At 35.1% G+C, this 23,022-nt stretch overlaps 1 protein-coding gene across 3 annotated transcripts; it reads right to left on the reverse strand.

Moving 5' to 3' along the window:
- Nucleotides 1-254: 254 nt before the first annotated feature.
- On the reverse strand, nucleotides 255-20,832 carry LOC125059521 (PRL-1 phosphatase). Of its 3 annotated transcripts, none has more exons than XM_047663970.1 (6): nucleotides 20,693-20,832; nucleotides 8,616-8,806; nucleotides 7,564-7,990; nucleotides 3,539-3,705; nucleotides 1,340-1,471; nucleotides 255-1,242 (listed from the first exon to the last, which is right to left on the reverse strand). In XM_047663970.1, exons 3-6 carry the CDS (start codon nucleotides 7,669-7,671, stop codon nucleotides 1,134-1,136), a joined length of 516 nt encoding a protein of 171 aa, XP_047519926.1. In that variant the 5' UTR covers nucleotides 7,672-7,990; nucleotides 8,616-8,806; nucleotides 20,693-20,832; the 3' UTR covers nucleotides 255-1,133. The 3 variants fall into 3 exon arrangements, with proteins under 3 accessions (XP_047519926.1, XP_047519927.1, XP_047519928.1); XM_047663971.1 differs by lacking the exon at nucleotides 20,693-20,832 and adding an exon at nucleotides 12,336-12,516; XM_047663972.1 differs by lacking the exon at nucleotides 20,693-20,832 and adding an exon at nucleotides 12,174-12,285.
- Nucleotides 20,833-23,022: the final 2,190 nt, after the last annotated feature.

Below are 23,022 nucleotides of genomic sequence, written 5' to 3' on the forward strand. Positions count from 1 at the left end.
ATTGATATACACGCACAGTTACAGTCACATTGCCAGAAGGCTCGCAAGTGTGTTGCCGGCCCGTTTAAGAATTGTTATGCATACTTTAATTAAACAGCTTTATCTGAGGCAGTACTGGCTTTACAAAAATCTCTACAAAAATACCACTCAGCGCAGATAGTATTTCTATTTCGAAAAATTTCTATATTATCTGAGAGCAAAACTATGTTAATATTACACATAAACTAAGTATGGTTAATAAAATAAAACATTGGTTTCTTTGCTTATAAATATTTTTATTCATGAATGTGACTTGATTACACAATCATATATTTTTAATCAGATATAGAAAAATAATATCAAAGAGCTTTATTGGAACATTTGTGGATAAGTTTTTTCGTGGTTATTTGTCCTTCGTCGATACATTTGAAGGATTAAAAGTAACTCAAAACACCAACAAATTACTTAAAAAAATTAGAACCAAGGTCCTTGTCAAACACTATTATGTCATAATTTATTAACTAAGAAAATATAGGAAACGATTTACACACAATAAAATCGAAATAAAATTAAGTAAAAATAAGTATTTTTTCGACTGTTTATTATGGAATTTGTAATTATGTACCTGAGTAGTTTGAACACAAATAGTGGTTTGTTTGGACTCAGAATCCAAGACGCGTTTGAAACCACTGGCTCAGCGACCAAATTGGCTTTGGTTAGGACAGGTCGTATTGAAACAAGGTTATCGCAAAAAATGTTCTAGTTTATTCGAAATTCATTTTTTAAAATGATGGAAAATCGGGCGCTGCCCATACGCGATAACCATGAAAGCAACACGATCAGCAAGTTACATAGAAAAAGTACTAAATTTCGTAGCAAAATTATGAGACGGTTTCGGAGGAACTGAGCCGCAACAGAATCCGGACTGAAACTGAACGGGAATGTTAAGCTGTTAGTGGATTCCTTTCGACCCTCGGAAATAAAAAATATAGAAAAAAAATTGTCAACGTCACATGTAGGCGTTTACACACTATCCCTAGTCGAAAAGTGGACTTATGGCTATTGAAAGGGGTAGTGTATAAGAGCCTAAATATATATGTCTAAGCTCCCGTGTGTCGAGTGTGTGTGTGAAAGCAGAGCTAAACCTGTCTCGTTCACTGCACGCAGCACGAGTTCTTGTGGCCGTTCTTCTTCAGGCGCGACTTCGGCCGGTACTTCTCCAAGTACGAGAGTTGCTTCGCGTTTATTGCGCCGCGACGTTGGCTGGAATAAAGGGAATGATATAAGCGAATGGTTCATTTATACCGCAAAGTTTAACGTCAAAATCGTACAAATTAATGTGATATTGAATTATACTCACTCTCTGATACTCTCAACAGCTTCTTCGTACTTCATTCCAAGCTCGATGAGCGCGATAGCAACCATCACCGGAGCACGTCCAAGACCTGCCACGCAGTGAACTGCCACGGCTGCTTCTGGCTTGTTCTGAGCCCTGAAATCAATTATAAAAACTTTTTAGTATTTTGAATTTACACAGTGATCTACTAAATGCGTTGTATTTAATACTTTTGGAAAACATAAAAACAATTCAACAATGAAACAGCTACTAAGAAAGACTATAATGTACCTCCATAAAATTCATTCACAAGATATTATGAAACAAAGAAAAAAATATTATTTATTACATAGGTAAGTCAAAAGTCAAAAATCATTTATTCATATAGGTAACACATACATTAAATGCTTCTAATTTTACATTTACTGCCAGTTCTCAAATCAAGGGCGTAGAACGTACGAGAAGAACTGGCAATAAACTCTCCGCCATTATTTTTAATCGTACACATGTATATACAATATAACCACATTATAGAACACTTGATCACTTACAACATCTAACCAGACTATCAAAGCAATGCATAAAACAAAATGAGTTACACCATTTGTAAAGAAAGTGAAAAATAATGGTTCCATGAAACGCCTTGCAAAATACTTCACGTTTATAAATTCACTCACTATTGACGTACGACCAAACACCTGGGTATCGTTACATTGAAATTAAAACAAACCATTCGCGTCATATTTTCCGAGAAACGATTTTCTATTTCACAGATTCTTGCAAATTTTAATTTTAAATTGGTCTGCGTCATAGAATTTTCATGTGCTATTGACGTAAGCTGTGCAAGTAAAAATAATGCAACCTAGGATATTTTCTCTAGCCACGTTAATGTCATATATACTAACAACGTTTTTAATGTGTGTCAATAATATTAAGGTATTTCAACATTTCTTTAATCTTGACAATTTTATCATAAAAGTACAAATACTATACAGAGGGTAGTTATATAACGTTTTTATTTAAGACGCTCATATTCGGCTAAATTTATTTATGTTTTATTGTCTTTTTTATTTAAATAATATCAAGATAAAAACACCAACATTTGATATATTAAAGCTTTTTAAACGCACCATCTATTATGAGGGTAGTTCTTGATTTACAATTTTTTTCTATGATATATGTAATTCAAACGGTAATGTATGTGTTTTAGTATCAAATACTGTCAAGAATTCTTTCCACCGTAATTTAAATTAATCAAGCTAATTTTAGAAAGATTAATTACCAATAATTACGTAATTTCAAAGCTACAGAATTGGATTATGATACTTTACTTTTCTACTAAAATAGATAATATATATGATATAAGTTATACAGTCGATATTTGCATAACAAACTTTTGTTCTAATATAGTATGCTATTTTCAGTATTATCGTCTAAAACTAACGAGATTTGGTTGATTGATTATTATGTGTTCGAAGATGCTTTCACCTACCGCGGTGCATTGAGTGCGCGTGCACTTTGCCGAGAAATGGAAAGTTAATACATTGACCTAAATGTTACCGATCTTGGAACTGATACTATTTTCTCTTTTGTATAATTATGTTTACTGAACTAGTTTTGTTAATAGTTCAGTAGGATGAAACTCAGTTCATATTATAAAGAAAGTTATTTCGCTTTTAGAATTAAACTATATCGAGATAGCAGTATTATTAAAGACCTAATTTAAGCTTTGGATTTAAAGAGTTATATTTTAAATTGAATAAAATGTTTAAGGCACAGAATATTTATCAAGTTTCTGATTAAAATGATCTTATAACCTATTTGCCTAAATAAAATAGATCAAGGAAACAAATCGGAGGGAATGTTAAAAAATAAATCAGTGGCGCTACAACCTCTTTAGGTCTTGGCCTCAGATTTCTGAATCTGTTTCATGATCATTTTTAAATCTAATAGGCAAGTAGGTGATCAGCCTCCATTGCCTGACACACGCCGTCGACTTTTTGGGTCTAAGACATGTCGTTTTCCTCACGATGTTTTTCTTCACCGTTCGATCAAATGTTAAATGCGCACATAGAAAGTCCATTGGTGCACACGGGATCGAACTTACGACCTCAGGCTTGAGAGTCGCACGCTGAAGCCACTAGGCCAACACTGATCAGAAGACAAATATACTTACTTCTGATTTAAGAAGCTTGTGTTCTAAACTGGTATATATATACTTACTTATCACGCAAAATCTCGAACCAATCGTCCACAACATTAGCCGGAGGGAAGGTGCCATCATCGTATGCGAGATCCCTCACTTCGATGCCCTCGGCCTTCAGCGGTGCCGTGTCGTAACTCGGCTCGCAGACGCGCACCACCGTGCAAACGTTATGCTTCCTCAGTTCCTGGAAATAACAAAAGTTTAAATAAATTAAATTAATCCGTCACTGTATATAGTACGGTGCTAGATATAGTTAAAACATTGTTTTTTGAAGTTATACTTCTTTAGGCGCGTTGTAAAAAATTGATGAGAGTGAAATTTTAGCATGCGCACACCGTGACACAAAATTAACAGAATGAAGTTGCCCACGGAAGATGCATTGGACATCATTTAAAAACAACATTCGAATAATAGTATTTATGTTACACTTAATGTAAGAGAATAATAATAAATATTAATTTTTCAAATGTAAACTGAACTTTATTGACTATAATGACTCCTTTTCCAGTCTTTGATTATTTAATTGTAATTAATTATTTGAATGCAATCAAAAACTATTTTTAATGATGCCAAAGAAGTATAACTTCTTACGCGCGTTTATAAGTACACCGTACCCTTTGTTTTAATAAGTGTTAGCGGCAAATAGATAATAAGGGTGGTTAAAGACTACCGTTTTTTACGCGCGTATAAGCTCGTCTATGGAAGCGTATAGGCAGGCGCACCTTTTGGCACACGCGCAACCCGTACGAGTGTTGACGCGCTTCTAAGCTCGTATAAGTTCGCAGTTCTAGGTAGAAGTGAACGGTTCTTTGTCTAGAATCTAGGCCTAGCTAATCTAATCTAGCTGGGCCTCTCGATGATTGCATCTAGAATCTAGATCATAGAGAGTCTTCCACCCAGCATCTTTTTCGTCGTCTCTACGGCGAATAAGTAACGGAAATAGCAATGTTTCTTCGTCAGAATCCATGTTGATACTGACACAACGCCACTACCAGTTCGAGCGAACACGCCGAAATATGCGAGTTTACGCGCTTCCGGTTTTTCGGAGAGCGTATTGTAGTACGCGTGTAAGCGCGTATGCTGAAACGACCGTATACGCGCAGAAAAGTACGCTAGTCAGAAACCGCCCTAATTTCTACACGTATAATTAGGAAGTGACAGGCATTATGAATATTTCCGAATAAAAGTATAATCAAAAAATTTTGTCGTTTAAAAAAATAGAGTCAAAATAATAAATGTAAGAAATGCTGTCTTTCTCAATCTCTTGAACGCCTAACTTTTCTTACTACATCTTGAAATATGAAATGGTCTTGAAATAAAAACTAGTTAGAAATGCAACCTTAATCGGCCTTATAAAGGCTCTCGAGTCGAAGTGGACAGTTGCAGTAAATATCACGAGTGTTAGAACCTCGGTAATGGGCCATGACCGATAAAAGCCTTTTTGATTTTATTTGGAATATATCTTAATATATATATTTCTTGTGTGCGTGTGTATGTGACTGAACTCCTCCTAAACGACTGGATCAATTTTGACATGTGAAACATGGCGAAACGACGTTTGCCGGATCAGATAGTATATATATATATATATATATATATACACACTTTAACTGTATCCAATACAGTTAAATAAGAAAACTTTGTCCTTGGTTCTCTTGATAATCTGTTACGGATATCTCACCACATTAACCACATTAAAAACGTTCGCATCTGATGATGACATAGAAATTACACTATAAAGGGAGGAACGCATTTACTATGAAGAGTGTTCAGAGTTGTTCGGATTAATGCATGCAGCTGAGTTTCATCATCGGACGTCGAGGCAGAATACGAAATTCCACCTCGACTTCCGTCGTTCCACACTATGTGGAACCAGTTGCCTACTAAAGTATTTCCGAACCAATTCCACTTAGGGTCCTTCACGAAAAGACCGTACCCATTCGTTAAAGGCTGGCAACGCACTCGCGAGCCCCTTACGATCGAGCATCCGTCCGTTTTCCTCCTATTCTATTAAAAAAACGGTACCACAGATCATGCGTTCGTCAGACATGGGTATTGCATATATATGTTAATATCACATGTGAAGGTGATGAAATAAGAAACAAATACACTACATAGTTTTAATCCTCAATGCCTACTGATGACAGTTTTTAACAAACAGGAACAATACCGTCATAGTTCCATGTATTTTCAATGTCATAGCCGCTTCAACAACTCGTAATTACTTAGGTCACCTTCGATATTCATGCATTTGATAAAACGCCACGTTTCGAACACAGAGCTCGTGAAATTTTATTTAATACGTTGACGTTTCAGATAAGATTGCATTACGTATTTGTTGCGTAGTTGCTTAGTCATTATCATAGAAATATGTACGATAGTATTATTTTTTATATGTAGGGGGCAAACGGGCTGGAGGCTCATCTGATGTTAAGTGTTACCGTGTTTAAGCACTCACACACACAAGTGCGTTGCCGGCCTTTAAGAATTGGTACGCTCTTTTCTTAAAGTACCCTACGAATTGTTTCGGAAATACTTCAGTGGGCAGCTGGTTCAACATGGTGGTTCGCGGTAATAACTGCCTTAAAAAACGCTCAGTTGTGGAACGACAGACGTCGAGGTGATGCGGGTGGAATTTCGGATTCTGCCTCGACGTCCGATGGTGAAACTAAGCTGCTGGTATTGATTCTAACAACTTTGAACACTGCGGTAGAAGATGCTAAGAAGTGACCCCTGAACTCTCTAAATCTAGAATCGTGCAGCTATCATAGGTTACGGCTAAAGCCTCGGATTTAAAAGGTGCACGAATTATAATACGAAAGGTGTACGTACGCTAACTAGCTCGTATGACGGAAAATATTATATACGTAATAGATTTGCCAATACCAATATATACTCAATTGGGAATCAATATTAGTACAACACCGTTTAATAAATAATCACCGTTGACTATGAATAATAAAAGAGAAAGGTCGACCTCCTACCTCCTACAGATAAAGAACAAACCTAAAACTTTTTATTGCTTCACAATGAATTTTCAAATAAAATGGCAATAATGTAAACATCTGTCACATATTTGACTATAATGTTGAAGGGAATTCCATTTCCAGAAATTGTAAATTTAATACCTAGTTCAGAATGGAATATTTCTATACAATATTAAAAATAACCTCTTTGGATTACGACTTTATTTGTACGAGTACCAGTTTAGGATTAAATTTCCTGGAATTGTATTACAAAAAATTCAATGCCATAAGGAAATGTCTACGCAAATTGTTTAAGGAATAATTACTATAAATTGTGTATCGCAATAGCGATGAATACTCTGGCAAAATGTGGCATTTTAAAAATATTTTTGAAATTATGACCCTCTTTTTAATAAGTACTACATTTATCAAATCTCCATACGAAATTTGGTTTAATATATGAATTCTCGAGCAAAATTCAAAGCTGAGAAAAGAAAGAGTAAAATCTATATTTACTCAATAAAGACGAAAAAAGTCTTCGAGTAGCCTAAAGCATGTAGGATTTTTTACGCAAATAGTAAATTCGAATTCTTTGTACGGTAATATTTACGTACTGAAATGCAAAATAAAGATAAACAATGTTACTTTTATTTGCCTAAAACCTTACGAAAATAGTGTAAAAAACATCACTTACGTTTGGTTTGTACCAATATTTAGTACGGTGTGACGTAATATATACGTCACTAAAAAAAGTAATAAAATCTTTTAATGTGATTACGGATTATTTGTGTCCCCATTCGCGTTAATATTATAAACTGATGTTATAAGCTGCAAAATCCCAGATGGAGAACTTCTGTCTTGTAATCCTATTAAACATATTTCTTTATGGCCCATTACTTTGATTTTAATGATAATTTTAAACAAAACCAATCTCTTGCTATTAAAACAAGTCATTAGGTGTCCAAAACTATTGTTCATGGTTAAGAAAACAATTTTGTTAATTTTGAATAATTAAGACTTATAATGAAACATGCTGTTATTATTGTTTGAAATGTGTTTGTATTGCTTTTAATTACCTGCAAATACGACTGGATGGTAACGTCAGATGGACGGTCAGTAATGAGGAAGCGCATGCTCTTGTACTCGATGAGCGATGGCGCCGGTCTGATATCCTTCTGCTTCATGGTGACGGCTGCTCCTTCGCTGGGATTAACTCAACTGCCTCTCACTCAGGTGTTCACGTAAACCACGCGACCAGTCAAAGTCTTACAGACAAATTGTCACTCTATTTCCACACAACACACTTCAGTTTCGTGACTTTTTTTTTGAAAGGGTCCAATTATATAATGAGGACCACCCACATGGAGGTCGCTTTCAAACACTTGAGCACATCCGAAGACAAATAAACGAAGGATCGGAATTGGGTTACCAAATTAAAATGATACAGCGAACATAAGCCGGCAACTTGATGATATGCTTCTTAAGGGTCCGAATTTAAGGTAACTGAAACAAAATGTTTTAAATTATGAAATGCTTCAAAGCGAGAGAGCGAGAGGGAAACGTTTTTAAAAATAGATTATTAAGTTTCAGTCATGTGAGCATGTCCAGCGCTCGAGGTATTCTGAGAGACTGCCAATGGAGCGTCACTGGCAGTCGCTGCCCCTGTGTACACAACTAGTGATAACATGATAGTAAACACTACGCAATAATCATTTAATTGTGTACATAGATAAATACTTCTCAAATGAATCGTTATCCAAGGTTATCAAGGTGGGCTTATTAATCTGACATTGAACTTGGCCCATGCATAGTTCAGATTTAATATTACCAACATCGTCCAATTCATAAAATGCAACAGGCTTAAGTGGCTGGGACATAGGCACCCAATATCTAAGGACAGAACCCCTAGGTCCTTACTGAACTCACAACCCGGTGGCAAGAGAAACCCCAGTAGACCGAGGATGCGTTGTTGGGATGGAGTTGTCAAGAACCTCGAAAGAATAGGGGTTCGCAATTGGACGCGGGAAGCACTGGATAGATTGCGATAGCGTAGTGTAATTGAGGAGGCTAAGGTCCACAAAGGGCTGTAGATGATGAAGATATGTTTTTGGGGATAATTATCAGTTACCTGTGGGTGGGTAGATATCGCGTAATGCTTGGGTGCGTGGTCTAAGCGTGCTCGCGCCAGCATGGGTCCAGTAAAAGACTCCACTACTTTGCCTCCACTAGACGCCCTCCTGTTTATTTGTGTTGGGCCTGGCAGTACTCCGCGCTGTCCAAGCGGAACTCCATCAATGTCGCCACAGAACGAATGCTCAGCTGCAACAATAAACATGATCTTAAAATGACGCACTATTTTCACTCGACATACATTTATACCGCTAATTATAGAAACAGCTCAATTTGTCACTAACTGTGAGTCACCTTTGTTTGGTGTAAATTATTTCTTGTTTGAATATTTTGTCGTACAATTAGTTTGATAACATCATCGCACATACAGCTTCTTTTAGGTCACTTACTAAATACGCAATTCACTAAAATACCGCGCATAAAACTGGCGAAAAACAACCGTTTGCAAATGATTTATATTATTACGTTGTTTAGTGTTTTTGTGACTTTTAGAACTGAGTGGACGACGCCACACATGTTGGCAACTAGTTTTGAGGACAAAATTTAGCGAAATGTAGCTCGTCTCTGGCACTGACTACGCAAATCGCGATTTATCTAAAAAAACTGAAGCAAATATTTTTAAAGTGTTTTCTACAGGTTTCATTGAAAGAGACGTTGCCAAAGCTTGGGTAAGCGCCAAAAGACCGGAGTTCGACTGATGATTTGAATTTTGCGTTTGATTTCGTTGTTTAAAACGAAGGAACTCAAAATTAATAAATTATTTAGGCCCGCCTTAGCCACGTTGTCAGTAAAAGGGACGTTATGAATGAAAAAAAGTTGACCTTTTTCTTGCAGAGTATTTTAGAGGCTTATAAGAAAAAGGTTTCAGAGATAAAAAACGTTTACCCTTCGTAGACGAGACGGTCGATAAACTCCAGACCAGACTTCCCGAACACACATTTAACAATGCAGACATTTTCAATTTACCATTTTAGTAATCTCCCCAGTGTCTAGCCATTTTAATGGATCTAATAGGTATATACATTTATAGTCCAATATCAAGAACCTCTGAACACGTTTCATTTGCAGATTTTGACCTTTGAAGTGAGTTTCAGTATTGATGTGGTATTAAAATGCAAATTTGTCCCGCAATCACCTAACCTAAACAATATTCGAGAATCCGTGGGTAGCTGTCTATCAATATCGTTGGCATTTGGCAACGGCTATAATAAACTATGAAATTTAATAGACCACTAAGTGTTGAATTCCAGTAATAGAAGTACACGTGGCGAACCGGAGACTAGCCACAAAGGACATTAGAACAACAATATCTGTTGTTATTGGAATGATATTCCAGATATTCATCTATTGTATATATCCGAAATTCATGACAATCAGAAACATGCTCTTATACCCATGCAATGTCCAGCGTCTTACTAGACAGTGGTTTGTATAATATTCTTCGCATACATTTTAGCAGAGTTGGTATTGCACTTTATCCGGACATGTTGTGCCGTAAAATATTTGGAAATGGAAAAGTTTTAGCAGTGAATCCGTAGACAATAAAACAAAATGTTGGTAGCTAATCATAGATGCAGCGGAAACATTTAGCTTGCGAGGTCGACCACGACACAACTGGCCTCACTTCAACGCTAATGCGGTATAATTCTAGGAAATCAGTAATGAATTGTTATCAGGACCATAGAGATTTCGCCAACGATTATATCTATGAATAGAAACCACATTATATGAATAGGTTTTAGTCAAACTTAAACGCAATGATAGAAATACGTATTCAACGAAGAATGATTCGAATCGTCAACGACTAGTCACTTTCCGCGCGGATTGATCCCTTGGCGTTGTGTAGAGATGTGGGGTCTCTCTGCATCTTCTACAGCATTTACCATGGAGAGTGTTCAGAGGAGTTGTTCGGTCTAATATCTGCAGCTGAGTTTCATTATCCGACGTCAAGGCAGAATACAAAATAGCATATCCGAACCAATTCGAAATAGGGTTCGAAAAGAGCGTACCAATCCTTGAAAGGCCGGCAACGCACTTGCGAGCTTCCTGTCCGTCTGTCTCCTATTACAAAAAAACTGCAAGATCGAGTAGTCTCTCATTGGTTAGGCAAGGGGAACCCATCTATTGAATCGTATTTTGATTTGAGCAAATATAACACGGTTTTAGTATTTATTATTGCTTTTCTCAACGATAACATTTGCCAGGCGTTTTCGTTGTTGTTACGAATAAAAAACATTTTAGACATAAACACTTTTGAAATACAATCTTCAACAGGTGTTCAATGTTTGTGAAACAAATGCTTATCTCCTGGGATTAGGTGAGCACGGCCTTACTTTGAGACTTGTTTATACTTAAGTCACGTTCTATCCTAACAAGATAAAGCTGTGGCTTAAAGTAGTAAAATTACACTATGTAAAATATATATACAATCTATTGTATCATCGTGTGTTTATCAAGGCGCTAATCTCAAGAACTAATGATCCAAATTGAAAAAAATCTCTGTGTTAGATAGTCAATTTATTAAGGAAAACTATATCTATATAACATCAGGCTGTGACCGAATTAAAGCGCGAGTCACAGCAAGTTCCATATTCTCCGTAGCGTTGATCTGTAGCTTGCAATTTAATAAGTACAAATCATTATAAAACAGTTAATTGTTTGTAATGCGTTGTGACGGCCATAGTAACAAACTGCTTATTATAAAGCGATCATTTAGGTACTGATACAAGTGATTTTGAGCAAATAAAATGCGTTTAAATTCCGAAAATAATTACAAGTCTTGCCGTGTATTTGTTATTCAAAGATAAAATAACGTGTTCACGACGCAGATGATTCTATCATATTTTAATTACATCGTAATTAAGTCTAAACGCGTTTGTTTATCATAAGTCACCTAGAGATTTATTAATACTTGAATATTCCAGATATGTGTATATAATTAGATTTATTGGCATCAGCCATATTTTAAAATAAATTATATAGTATACAATTTGAATTGTTTTATAGCTAAATGATTGCAGTTATTTGTTCTGTTATCTAAACAATTATGGCTAGTAAAAGCTATTGTTCAATGCCAAAGAACATTTATTTTAGAAATAAAATTAAGTTTTAAAATGCTAACTGCGCAATGAATTTTGGTTTTCCCTAGTTTCAGTTATTGCATTGTAGACTATTGTAATTATCATTACTTATAATAGTATGTTTATTTCACAAATTATTCTGATTTTCCTTATCCACGATTGTTGACTAAAGACCAATTTACGAATTCCGGTTACAAAACTTTTAATTGATATTTTCAAAAGCATCCAGAACATATTAAATATTGTTTAAAAAAAAACTAACACATAATTGATATTAGCACCATTATTTTTAATGGACTTTCCTACCTGGCAAAATTGCCTGACATTTAGCGATAAGATTAACGTTCACCGACTTCTTTGTGTTTATGAGAGGACAGGAATATAGTAAAACACCTGTTGCTCTCGGCTTATAGATAAACGACAAAGTCACAAAAAAAGGTTTTCGGTGCATTGTGCCATCGTCACAAAACATTTACCTGACTCTTGCACATTGAGAACATCCAACTAAAGAGAAACGTATTAAATTCCCGTCAACTTTAGTCACGCACGCACAACACTAGACTCTAGAGAATTCGTTCTCAAAACGTGTCAGTAAAGCGGGACACCGAGGTTAATGATGACACAGAAACATCACTTACATGTATCCAACGCGATGAATACGGCTGAACTCAAAAAGTTAATGAACTGATCTGTATAGAAAATAAACGAAGCAATTCACACGCAATAGTGGCTGTCGTCGTAGACAGTGAGAAGGTTTAGGCGTTCACATTGCAACGGGTCGACACGGTCCGTGCCGCGATCGAGCAGAGCAGAGACTGGCACGAACTTGTGGCGCGCTGGCGAGCTGACCGCGACGCCGACGTCACGACGGCGGTGGGTGCGGATGGCGTCACCTCCGCTAACATGTGCCCGACACGGACGCACACTCGCACAACGAGCTATTAAACTTTTCACGAAACTTTACCAAGTTCATAACGTGCGTGCTTAGACTAAACAGTAATTAATTGGAACATAAGCATCAGTGGACATTGGACAATAGATACCCAGACAAAACACGATCTTAAATCTCGAATTATAGTAAGTCATTCAGCCGACTAAAGGTAGAATTCAAACAAAACTAGAATTTGAAAATAACGAAAGAATTTAGGTCACTTCCTACGCACTAAATACGGGAACATTTTACAAATCAAACAATACAGGTTATATAAATAACGCCAAGTAATGGATCTTATGGAAAAGGATAAAGATAATAAATTTATTGTCTGTGAAAGTAGTCCAGATTGATTTAGGTTTCCAGAGAAATAGGTGGGCGTTTCGCAATCCTGTCGCCTGTAGGCGTCTCCTACGCTGTTCCACTGAGTTGCACTTTAATGTAATACATAAATATTTGACTACCTACTCGCAAACAATCTGTTTTGACGTGATAACGTCTTTAAAATCGTTTTAGTCGGGTGACATGTTCAGAAACTTGTGTCACACCAAAACCTCACGAGCGCGATCGCAGGTATAACGAGAGAGAGACGGACCGATCTCCCGTCTCATCTCGAGCGCTGCCAGTCATTCCGTGAATGTATGAAGAAAAATGTATATCATAGTCGAATAAGTAAACTTGTCATTTTACACCCGAAATTTATCATCAAAAATGTGAATAAAACGATAGATGTAATTTAAAATTTGAAAAAATTGTTATCTTCATTAATTCCTTACTTCCCAAAAACTTATATCACCAATAAGACGTTATCACGTAAACATCTCGATCGTAAACCTACTTTACAAACAACCAATATTTTTTTTATCTTCATTTACGAAACAATGTCTATGTATAATTTGACCGCTAAAGACTTATCAATAGTGACTCATTTATTGTAAAATATTGTCAAATTATTGAAATACGCCTTTTGTATTAAACAAATGTACTTTATGAAAGCATAAACCATCGTTGGTGGTCTTCATACCATCGTCGGTGGTCATCTATCAACTATAGGTTTAAAATTACACAATAATTTATCAGTCTGTGATACTCAACACTTCGTAACGAGAGCGTGGAGCATACTTTGTGTCGTGTTGACTCTTCATCACGATTCACAAGTCAGCAGGAATACTGATGACCTATGACAATAAAGTTTGTTAGCAAAAAATATTTTTAGCACGGAATGTGCCCTTCAAATTCTCTTAATGCTAAGTTGTCTCGGCTCTCGACTCCGGTAATAATGTTTATTTATTGCCAACAGACAGGATAATTACTCTGTTATATTTTATGTAAATTAAAATTAATACCCACTAGTAATCGCCAAAAGTAATCATATAAACATTGGTCTTTATTCTTCTTATATTTTCTAATCGTAATGTAATATAAATCTCCTGATATTACTTACATAACTTATAAAGCGATCGTATAAATTTACCAGCATTGATTAAATTCGCAAACCCACAGTCCACGTGATAATGCCACGAGGAAAACAAAATCAACGTGCTTCTCTTATACAAACAATTTCAGTCTATTGTTAACCGACCTCAGAGCTCCCACGACAAACGTGCTTTGGTACCTACTAACTAACCACACCAACGTTTGACATTTTAATCACTATCAAAACCAGAGATAATTAAACAGATTTAATTCTTATTTAACTATTATAGTTGTATTAGTGTTTTACACGATTCTAGCGAAAAATTATTTCTCTTTATTTACTGGAAACGTTTTCTACTAATTTCGTTTTTTTTTTTTTTTTTTTAAAGACAATTCACACCAATTGACCTAGTCCCATGCTAAGCTGGTGAAGCTTGTGTAATGGGTACTAGGCAACGGATATACATACATATTATAGATAGATTGACATATAAATACATATTTAAACACCCAAGACCTAATCACAACAGCAAATGCTCATCACATCGATGTTCGTCTCAGCCGGGGATCGAACCCGGGACCCATGAATTAACCCAGGGGTACTAACCACTAGACCAATGAGTCGTCAAATTGTTTTCAACAATACAAAGTTCCACTTTAAGGACCAATGATAATATAGCTTTTAAAGGCCATGGCCAACAGTAGTTTTCAGCGAAATGTAAGCAATTGCAATCGTAAAATATCATGTAAATAAAATGCATACTAAAGCACTAGAATTTTCCAAATTGATAATAAATCGGTTACGTATTGATCATATCATTTGGGAGATAATACTTAATCTTGAAGACAGATAAAAATATCACATTCCATGCTTGGTTTGCTTGATAATTTAAAGGTTTTCAATATTCTGATATATGGGCCTCACTCACAAAAAGCAAGCAGTAAGTCACTATTTGAAATATACTTGAAAAATCATGCATTTATTGTTTGACAATATGGTTAAGAATTGTATTGGCAGGGTATGTTGCACCATAACCATTATGTAACATCACATTATGGACTATTTTCTTGCACTATTATTAGAAAATAAAGCAAAGGGCAATTCTCTTTGTTATACCAAATCAATGCTTTTGTGCGCAAACATTTAGGTGGGGAACACGAGGAATTCAACTTTCACAGCTCCGCTGCAATCGCGTTGCACTCCGATGTTTCAGTCACTTTAGCTCGCTTTTAATGACCAATAAATGCAACCTATTTTATATTTAGACACGGTAACATTCTTGCGTTTTCACGAAGAATATAAATGGAATTCGCAAATCACTGTACTCGTGCCACTTTGAGTAAACGATAAACTTTCGTGACTGTCTGTATCTGGTACAAGGAAGGCCTCATAAATCAAATGACAATTACTGAAACTCCGGAACACATCAAATATCATTTTATAGTCGATTTCATGATTTGACTTTGATTATTTATCAGATGTATTGTATAGAAACGTATGTATTTATTTCGTAATCCTATATACATATATAAAAAAACAATTATACTTAAAATATAGCCAAAGATGGAATACATACATATTTGTATATATATAGAGGTTCAAACATTTAAAATTTGTTTTAATACATTTAACTATATAATACTTAATTCAGCTGTATTGTGTGAGGGTATGTACGCGAAGGTGTGCATGTGGTATGTGCTTATGATGCAGGTAATTTAGTGCTATGGATATTCCCAAAACTCCTTGTAAGCATATTCCGCGACAGCTTACTTTTAATGTCAAAATTTATAAATATTTCAGAAGACTATACGTTTAAACAAACCAAATGTTACTTTAAGAAATATAGCTACAATTTATTAGAGTGTAGTCTCCTATGTAAACGAAATTCAGCCTTATTGTGTAGAATTTAAAGTTGATTTTCGTGATCTTTTGAAATGCAGTGCAACGCTTGTTCGTTCGTGCGGACCAGCTCGCTTCACGTCTCAGGTGCAGATCTAATTTTGTCTGTCTGAGGTCGTTGCAGCCCTACCCGCTTATATTGCAACGGGAAACAGGTCGCGACCCACTTCGCCAGGATCAATACTCGGTCATCGACTTCGCCTGCGCCCCGTACGGTCCCCCGACTGCCACATCAAAGGGATTACAGAATTCGCACCGAACCTTCTACGTGATACTAAAAATAGATCTCAATGTCAGAGACGAACTATTCAATAACACTGGGCCGGTTATTGGTCATACATACACAACGTATGCCCATAAAATTAATAAAAGAATCATAATTTACATTGCACGCAAAGATAAACATTCACGATTTAACAAGTGAATCGTCATTTCACTTTTGTTTTAATAATATTCGTATATTAAATTTGTATAACTTTATAATTCCACGTATGCGTTATTGAATAATAACACCCAAGTATAAAATATCCAACTGATATTGTTATCGATAGGCATCGATCATATCACAATCGCGATTATTTCCGTATTTCTAGTTCTTCGTATACCATATTTCAAAGCAATGTTCAAACCCCAATTACTTCTTTTAATAAAGCGTTAACTTCAGCGAAACTGCACAAGGACAGAACTAAATGTCGGAATTCCATTTTTATATGCGAATAGTGTTTTAAAATTATATTATTTTCAACGTAGATTACTAATCAAAAGTTAGAATCATTTTGACACAATCTAGGACGTTGCCTTCAAACGGAATAATACAACCCATCATTGCTTGAATCGTTAATATGAACGATTATTATAAAATCAATTGTTAGGTATAATAGAGGAGTCAGCATGACCTGGCTTAGTGACCTGGATACCCACGACTAGCTCTGACCTCCTACCCAGGTACTCCAGACTAACTACATTCATTATTGTACTCATTATTTTGTATCCTTGTAATTGTGTTTATTCTACTCGCATTGTCGGAAGCAACCTTCGTTCGAATAACCCTGAATTTACTCTAGTAAGAATTACTTACTGGTTTTACTATAGTTTATATTGTTAATTATACTAATTGGTTGCTTGTGATTCTATATAATACTAGCTGCCCCCGCGAATTCCGTTTCTCCTTAATGTGATTTTACTTTTAAGTACATACCAACATGGAACATTTTGCTATGCTACCCCAGAGACTTCGGTTTTCCGGAATGAAAACTTTTAGGTTTTTCTGTGATTTTTTCTCTATATAAACCTCAGAGTTCAAGTTATAAGTTCTTAACTAACAAATAAAAAGTAAGGTTTAAGGGTTAAGAGGGTAGATGAAAATTAAGGTTTGAATGTATTTTTTCTAATATTTTTGTATGCTGTATCATAAAAAAAAATGTTTTGTTTGGTGGTAGACATCCCTTATCACTTAGGAGTTTGAAAGATAGATAGTTGTAGCTGATTCTCAGACTTACTGAATAAGCCTAAAAAAATTCACAAGAATCGGTTTAACCGTTTCGGGGGAGTATGGGACATACATTGTGACACGAGAATTATATATATATATTTAAGTATTATAATATATATATATATATAGAGATTTGAAGGTCTTAAATAAAATTCATTCATTAGACAAAATAAAAATAGTCCTTACACACAAAAGATTTATATTTTTCTGACGAATACACTCAAAAATTTACATATTATCCTCAGGGTAGGTACACGACTTTTAAAATATTCACAGTACAGGACAACAACTGTCATGCCGTGTTAAGACTGTCTACATAAAAAAAACACAACCAACCGGGTGCCTGAATAAACCTAACAATACAATTATGATGGGTAAACATAAAGATTTTTATTGACAATTATATTTCGTTTAGTCTACTGTCTATTAATAGAGGTGCAGTGGAAACTTTCTACGCTTCACTAATCAACCAAAGAACATCTATGACTTACTTAATGGCAGTTGAAAGTTACACTAATAAGACACGAGTGAGATGTTACGAGCACTTTATTAGCATTAGTGATAAATACGCACAGGAAATAATTATGGTCATAAATAATATTTTAAAATAGGACTATCAATTATTTATCGACACACGATGATATAATTAAGCTAGAATACATTAATTATAATTGCCTTATCCGATAGTATGAAATTACTAATTCATTTTATACTAAAACATTAGTTCTTTAGGACACTTTTGGTAAAGGTAGGGGTGGGTAATTTTTTTATCTAATTGGTAAAATTAGTACTACTACACAGATCAAATAATTCTGAATTGTTTGTTCAATATCATTTTGATAATTCAAATAATAAAATATAAAGCCTTAATAAGAAACGATAGCATTCGGTTATAAACGTATCAATTAACCAAAGAAGTTATTGTAAGACAGATCACAGAAAGGACGTAGAGGGCGTCGCCCTTTACGTTCGAAAGCCTGTCTAAAAAGCTCCGAGCGACGACCCTACGAAGTACAAGCCCTTGCAGAATGAACCGGTGGTTGTATATGAACTCACCCGACCGGCTCTCCCTCTGTCTGTCCAATGAACGCCCTTTAATCCCAAGGAGGGACCAAATATCTCAAACCGTGCCTTGTTTTCTAATAAAAGTGCTTAGGAATGTGGGGTAGGTAGAAGTTTTTATATTGCGACAGGAAGTTTATTGCTGGCTGGTTTAACCCTTATAACACAAAAGGAATTTAAAAACAATAGTATTGATTTGTATCAGGATTAGATGCTATTTATAGACTTTTGACTTCATACGCTTGCCTACAAATTACAATATCAATTCACCGCGTGATGACGCCATCAGGCGTGCCGTACCTATCAGTCAGTGGCAAAACTAATCTAATTGAAATGGCGACGCTAACTAATTCAAATTGTTATAATGATTCCAAATTAAGCTTGAATTGACGTGTCCATAGACACGTACGTAAGATAGTTGTTGCTTTAATGTTTTCAATTGTTATTGCTTGATTGTTTTGGGAATGCTTAAAATTCATCTAGTTATTCACATCCAAAATGTTTGGCTTTTACATTCATTCTTCTATTGACAGTGCTGTTTAGAAAAACCTAATTTGTAACGACGGCTGGCATTTTGGTTTATATAGGGCGTTGAAAGATTTGAAACATTTGTGTGTTTAAGGTAAGGAACATTTAACAAATTCATTTATAAGGATTCGGGAAAGATCGAGGCATTACATCCGGTGTAACGGAGAAACGTCAACGCCTGCGCAGGGTCAATACACGCTAGCCAAGGCCGGTTCAATAACCCCCCTACCCCAACCCAAAGAATATATAGAACATCAATCAAATCATCTAAAAATAAAATCGATTTGCAAATCTAGACTCTCTTTAACTCACAGTAAATCATTTCGATATGTTAATAGAGGATATCAGTTTTTGGGTTGTAACCGGGATATTTTCACGTTAGTTCGCTATATAGATAAGAGTAAATGTATTATGCAATAGTGACGTAAACGTGCAGCATGCATTTCACGAAGTTAACAACAAAACTGGACACACGTCCTCATTTACGCATTCAGTGACGTCAATGGTAATTAATTTGCCTTCACATCAAAACAACACAAATTCTCAATGTACTATATTGAATTGTAAAATGTATCCCTATTAATAACACAACGAAAATGTTAAACATGCTATCAACTTTCACTGTCAGGTACCAAACCTGTAGTTGAAAAAAATTTGTTACCTGAACATCTCAACACTATTGTTTAAGAAATAAACAAAAGAGGCTTCCAAATTTTAATACAATATAACTTAAGCCTTACACCACAATCTGCATTGTAATTTAACTCAAATTTGTGAATACAGATAAAACATTCCTACTTAATAGAATTGTTAAACAATAGAAGGAATGTATGACAGCATTCTAAGATTAGTTAATAATTATTATTAACTTATTATAAATCATGTACTCAACAAAAATATGTACTGCAGAATTAGTTTCATACAGCTTTAATACATCAACTCGGCCATTGTGTTTAAAAGGAACTGATGCTTTAATGTACAATGAGAGCGGCTTAGTTTCAGGTGAACTTGTGCTAACGGAGTGCTCAATCCAAATATTGGTAACAACAGATACACTTACTTTTTCTTGTAATAGACTATAAATTATCAAATTCATTTGATATACCAAACATAGTTTTATAATATATCTATTTTAGTATTTGTATTCAGAATGGAAATTATTATACTATACATTCTATCTAAGGAGTGCAAAATTAAATTTTAATATTGTAGGTAGGTACCTATAGTCAGCCGCGGTGTCATACTTTACCGACAATAAATAAATAAACTATATTTAAAGCAACCCAAAAAGCTATGTTTAGAATTTTCTAGAACCACGAGTTTGAACAACGATATCTGAATTAATAAGACACGAAACAGCTAAAAATATTTCTATACCTACTCTACTCATCGGAGCTTACGACATTGACAGTAGCCCCTGTCAGCCATGAGCCACCTTACAGTGCCTGTCCATTTTAGATTTCATTCACCCTCAAATTTATTCGATTTTAGTGACTATCATCTGATGATTAATTATTGGATTTATGCATGAGGTGGACGGAAAATTACTTATAATTATTATTATTCCACTGACTCCTGACGTTCATATATCACAAACTTGAAGCAGGATCGACTTTCGTTTGAAAAATGTACAAAAAATTAATTAACTTAAAATATATGCACTTACCTCCACAGCCATACACATTGAATACGAATTGAACGGATTCAGCCGCGAACAGCTAAGTAAATTATTCGACACACGCGGAAAACGTGTGCTTTGCACAAAAAAATTAACTGAACTGACTGGAAATTGGAATCTGGAATGACGATTCTGGAAGCTGGAACTGTCAATTGTCGTTATACGTTAGACATTTGTCAACTGACTTACTATTTGAGCGTTGCCTGGAGATGTCAGCTATAGTCCGATCACAGCTGTTATTCTAACTTTGACAATGACATTGTAGCTTTTCTGTAAGTTGGTATTTCTGTCCAGCAATCGTGCGTATATAGCTACTTACGTTATTATTTTGTATTTGCTATTTTATTATAAGTTATTATGCCGAGGAAAATTCAAAATAGCAGAAAACGCATTGTTTTATCAATGTGTGCTTTTTATGAACAAGACAACGATCAGAATGCCCCTTGTAAGAGCGCGTTGAGAATTTATTGTCCTGAAGTAGGTACTTATTGTTCTTCTTGACACAATATTGATTACATTACAGTAGGTACACACACTATGAGCAACCTAACATTGAACCGCAGGGAGGACGCGGGGCTTCGCAACCCAACACACATCCTCCCCCTCTGGTACTCGGTTAGTCATCCCGATGAGACTATTTTTTTTAGAAGCTTTTCGTGGATTTCTTATAATGGGTAGGATTGCCCTTGAAAAATCTTCTCGTTATAGCGCTGCGTCGTTCAAATTTCCTTATTGCTGATGTTAATAATCGACTAGTAACATGTTCATTATTACCTCTGCTATAAAGCTGCTCCGATCAAAATAGAAATTAACTTAATCTCGTTTTGATAGATTTTGGGTGAAATTTGATAAATGCTGAGTGTATGCCTTTTCAGTAGCACATTGCAGTATTTTTAATTGTACAGTCGACTCTCGATAATTTGATACTCGTTAGTTTGAATCTCTCGATAATTTGAATTTTTTTTCCGGTCCCTTGAAAAATACTCGATAAATTGAATAAAATCAATGATAATTGGTCCCTTCGGTAATTTGAAGTTGAAAAAGTATTATCTTGCTCGCCAACATGCGATAATTTGAAATCCGGTCTTCCCTACTCTCTATAATTTGAAGCGTTTATCATGCACATACCTGTCGTTTGTTTACATACATGCACAGACTTGACAATTGTTTACATAAATGTTAATTGTTATAATAATTGTTAATACATAATAAGAATATAGAAATAATAAGTAACAAATTTTGATCAAATTCTTATTTCCTTCAGTCGCCCCTCCCCCTCGTGGTTATTCAAACACTTGTTATTTTGAACTCTTGATAATTTGAAATTTATCTCTGGTCCCTTGAGTTTCAAGTTATCGAGAGTCGACTGTATGTAGTCTTGTGCTGCTGATAAATTTATTTTACTTTTAAATTATAGTGTTCCATTCAAACTTGAGTTTTTGTAAAATTAACTGGTTTTATCATCCTTTCGATGTTTTACAAAAAAACATCAATGCATCGACTATATCAATACATCTTCAAAGAATCGGATTCAATGTATCGCATTGTAAACATCGTTGTATATCGAATATCTCTAATAGTTCGAGGTCCGGGTTATAAAAGACCAGACAATGTCGGGAGGTGGCAGATAAAAAATCGACTATGTTTGATTTTCAATTATAAATAATCGATTATTTTAAATATAAAAATCGCGTAAAAAAATCGATTTTTACTTTTTAAAAAATCGATTAAAATCGATTTTTTTAATAATCGATTATTTTTTCACATCCCTGGCTTTTTTTGACGACACTTTTGAAGGGCTCTTGTTAATTCTTTTCTCACATTAATTCAATAGAAAACTCACAGATGATGACAGTCTAGTTTTCGGCGGTCGCTTACGTCTAAAGGCGGCCACTGACGATACGTCCATTAATCCGAATGGAGTATAAAATATAAAAGTATTTCTATTTTTAAATAAATATATTTATATTATTAAATAAATAAAAGTATTTCTTTGTTTCAACCAATCCTTCATCCACCTTCTCTTAGGTTTTTTTTGTCTTTTTAATAAAATACACACAACTGCTGCCACCAGTAAAGTATTGTTATCCATAGTATTATTTATTTCCGTTCCGTACGATTGCAAAGTTCGAAGTGACGCCATGCATCCAAAAGGAAGTCTACTAAATGGACGTATCGTCAGTGGCCGACTTAAGTCAGTAAAAATACGTATAATAGAAGTGATGATAAACCATTAAAATGGGTACGTTTCTTTTTGGAGTTTTTTTATGTAAGAGGAGGCTAACGGGCAGAAGGCTCACCTGCTGTTAAGTGATACC

Source organism: Pieris napi, chromosome 20 (genome assembly GCF_905475465.1).
Source record: "Pieris napi chromosome 20, ilPieNapi1.2, whole genome shotgun sequence".
NCBI classification, from domain to species: domain Eukaryota; kingdom Metazoa; phylum Arthropoda; class Insecta; order Lepidoptera; family Pieridae; genus Pieris; species Pieris napi.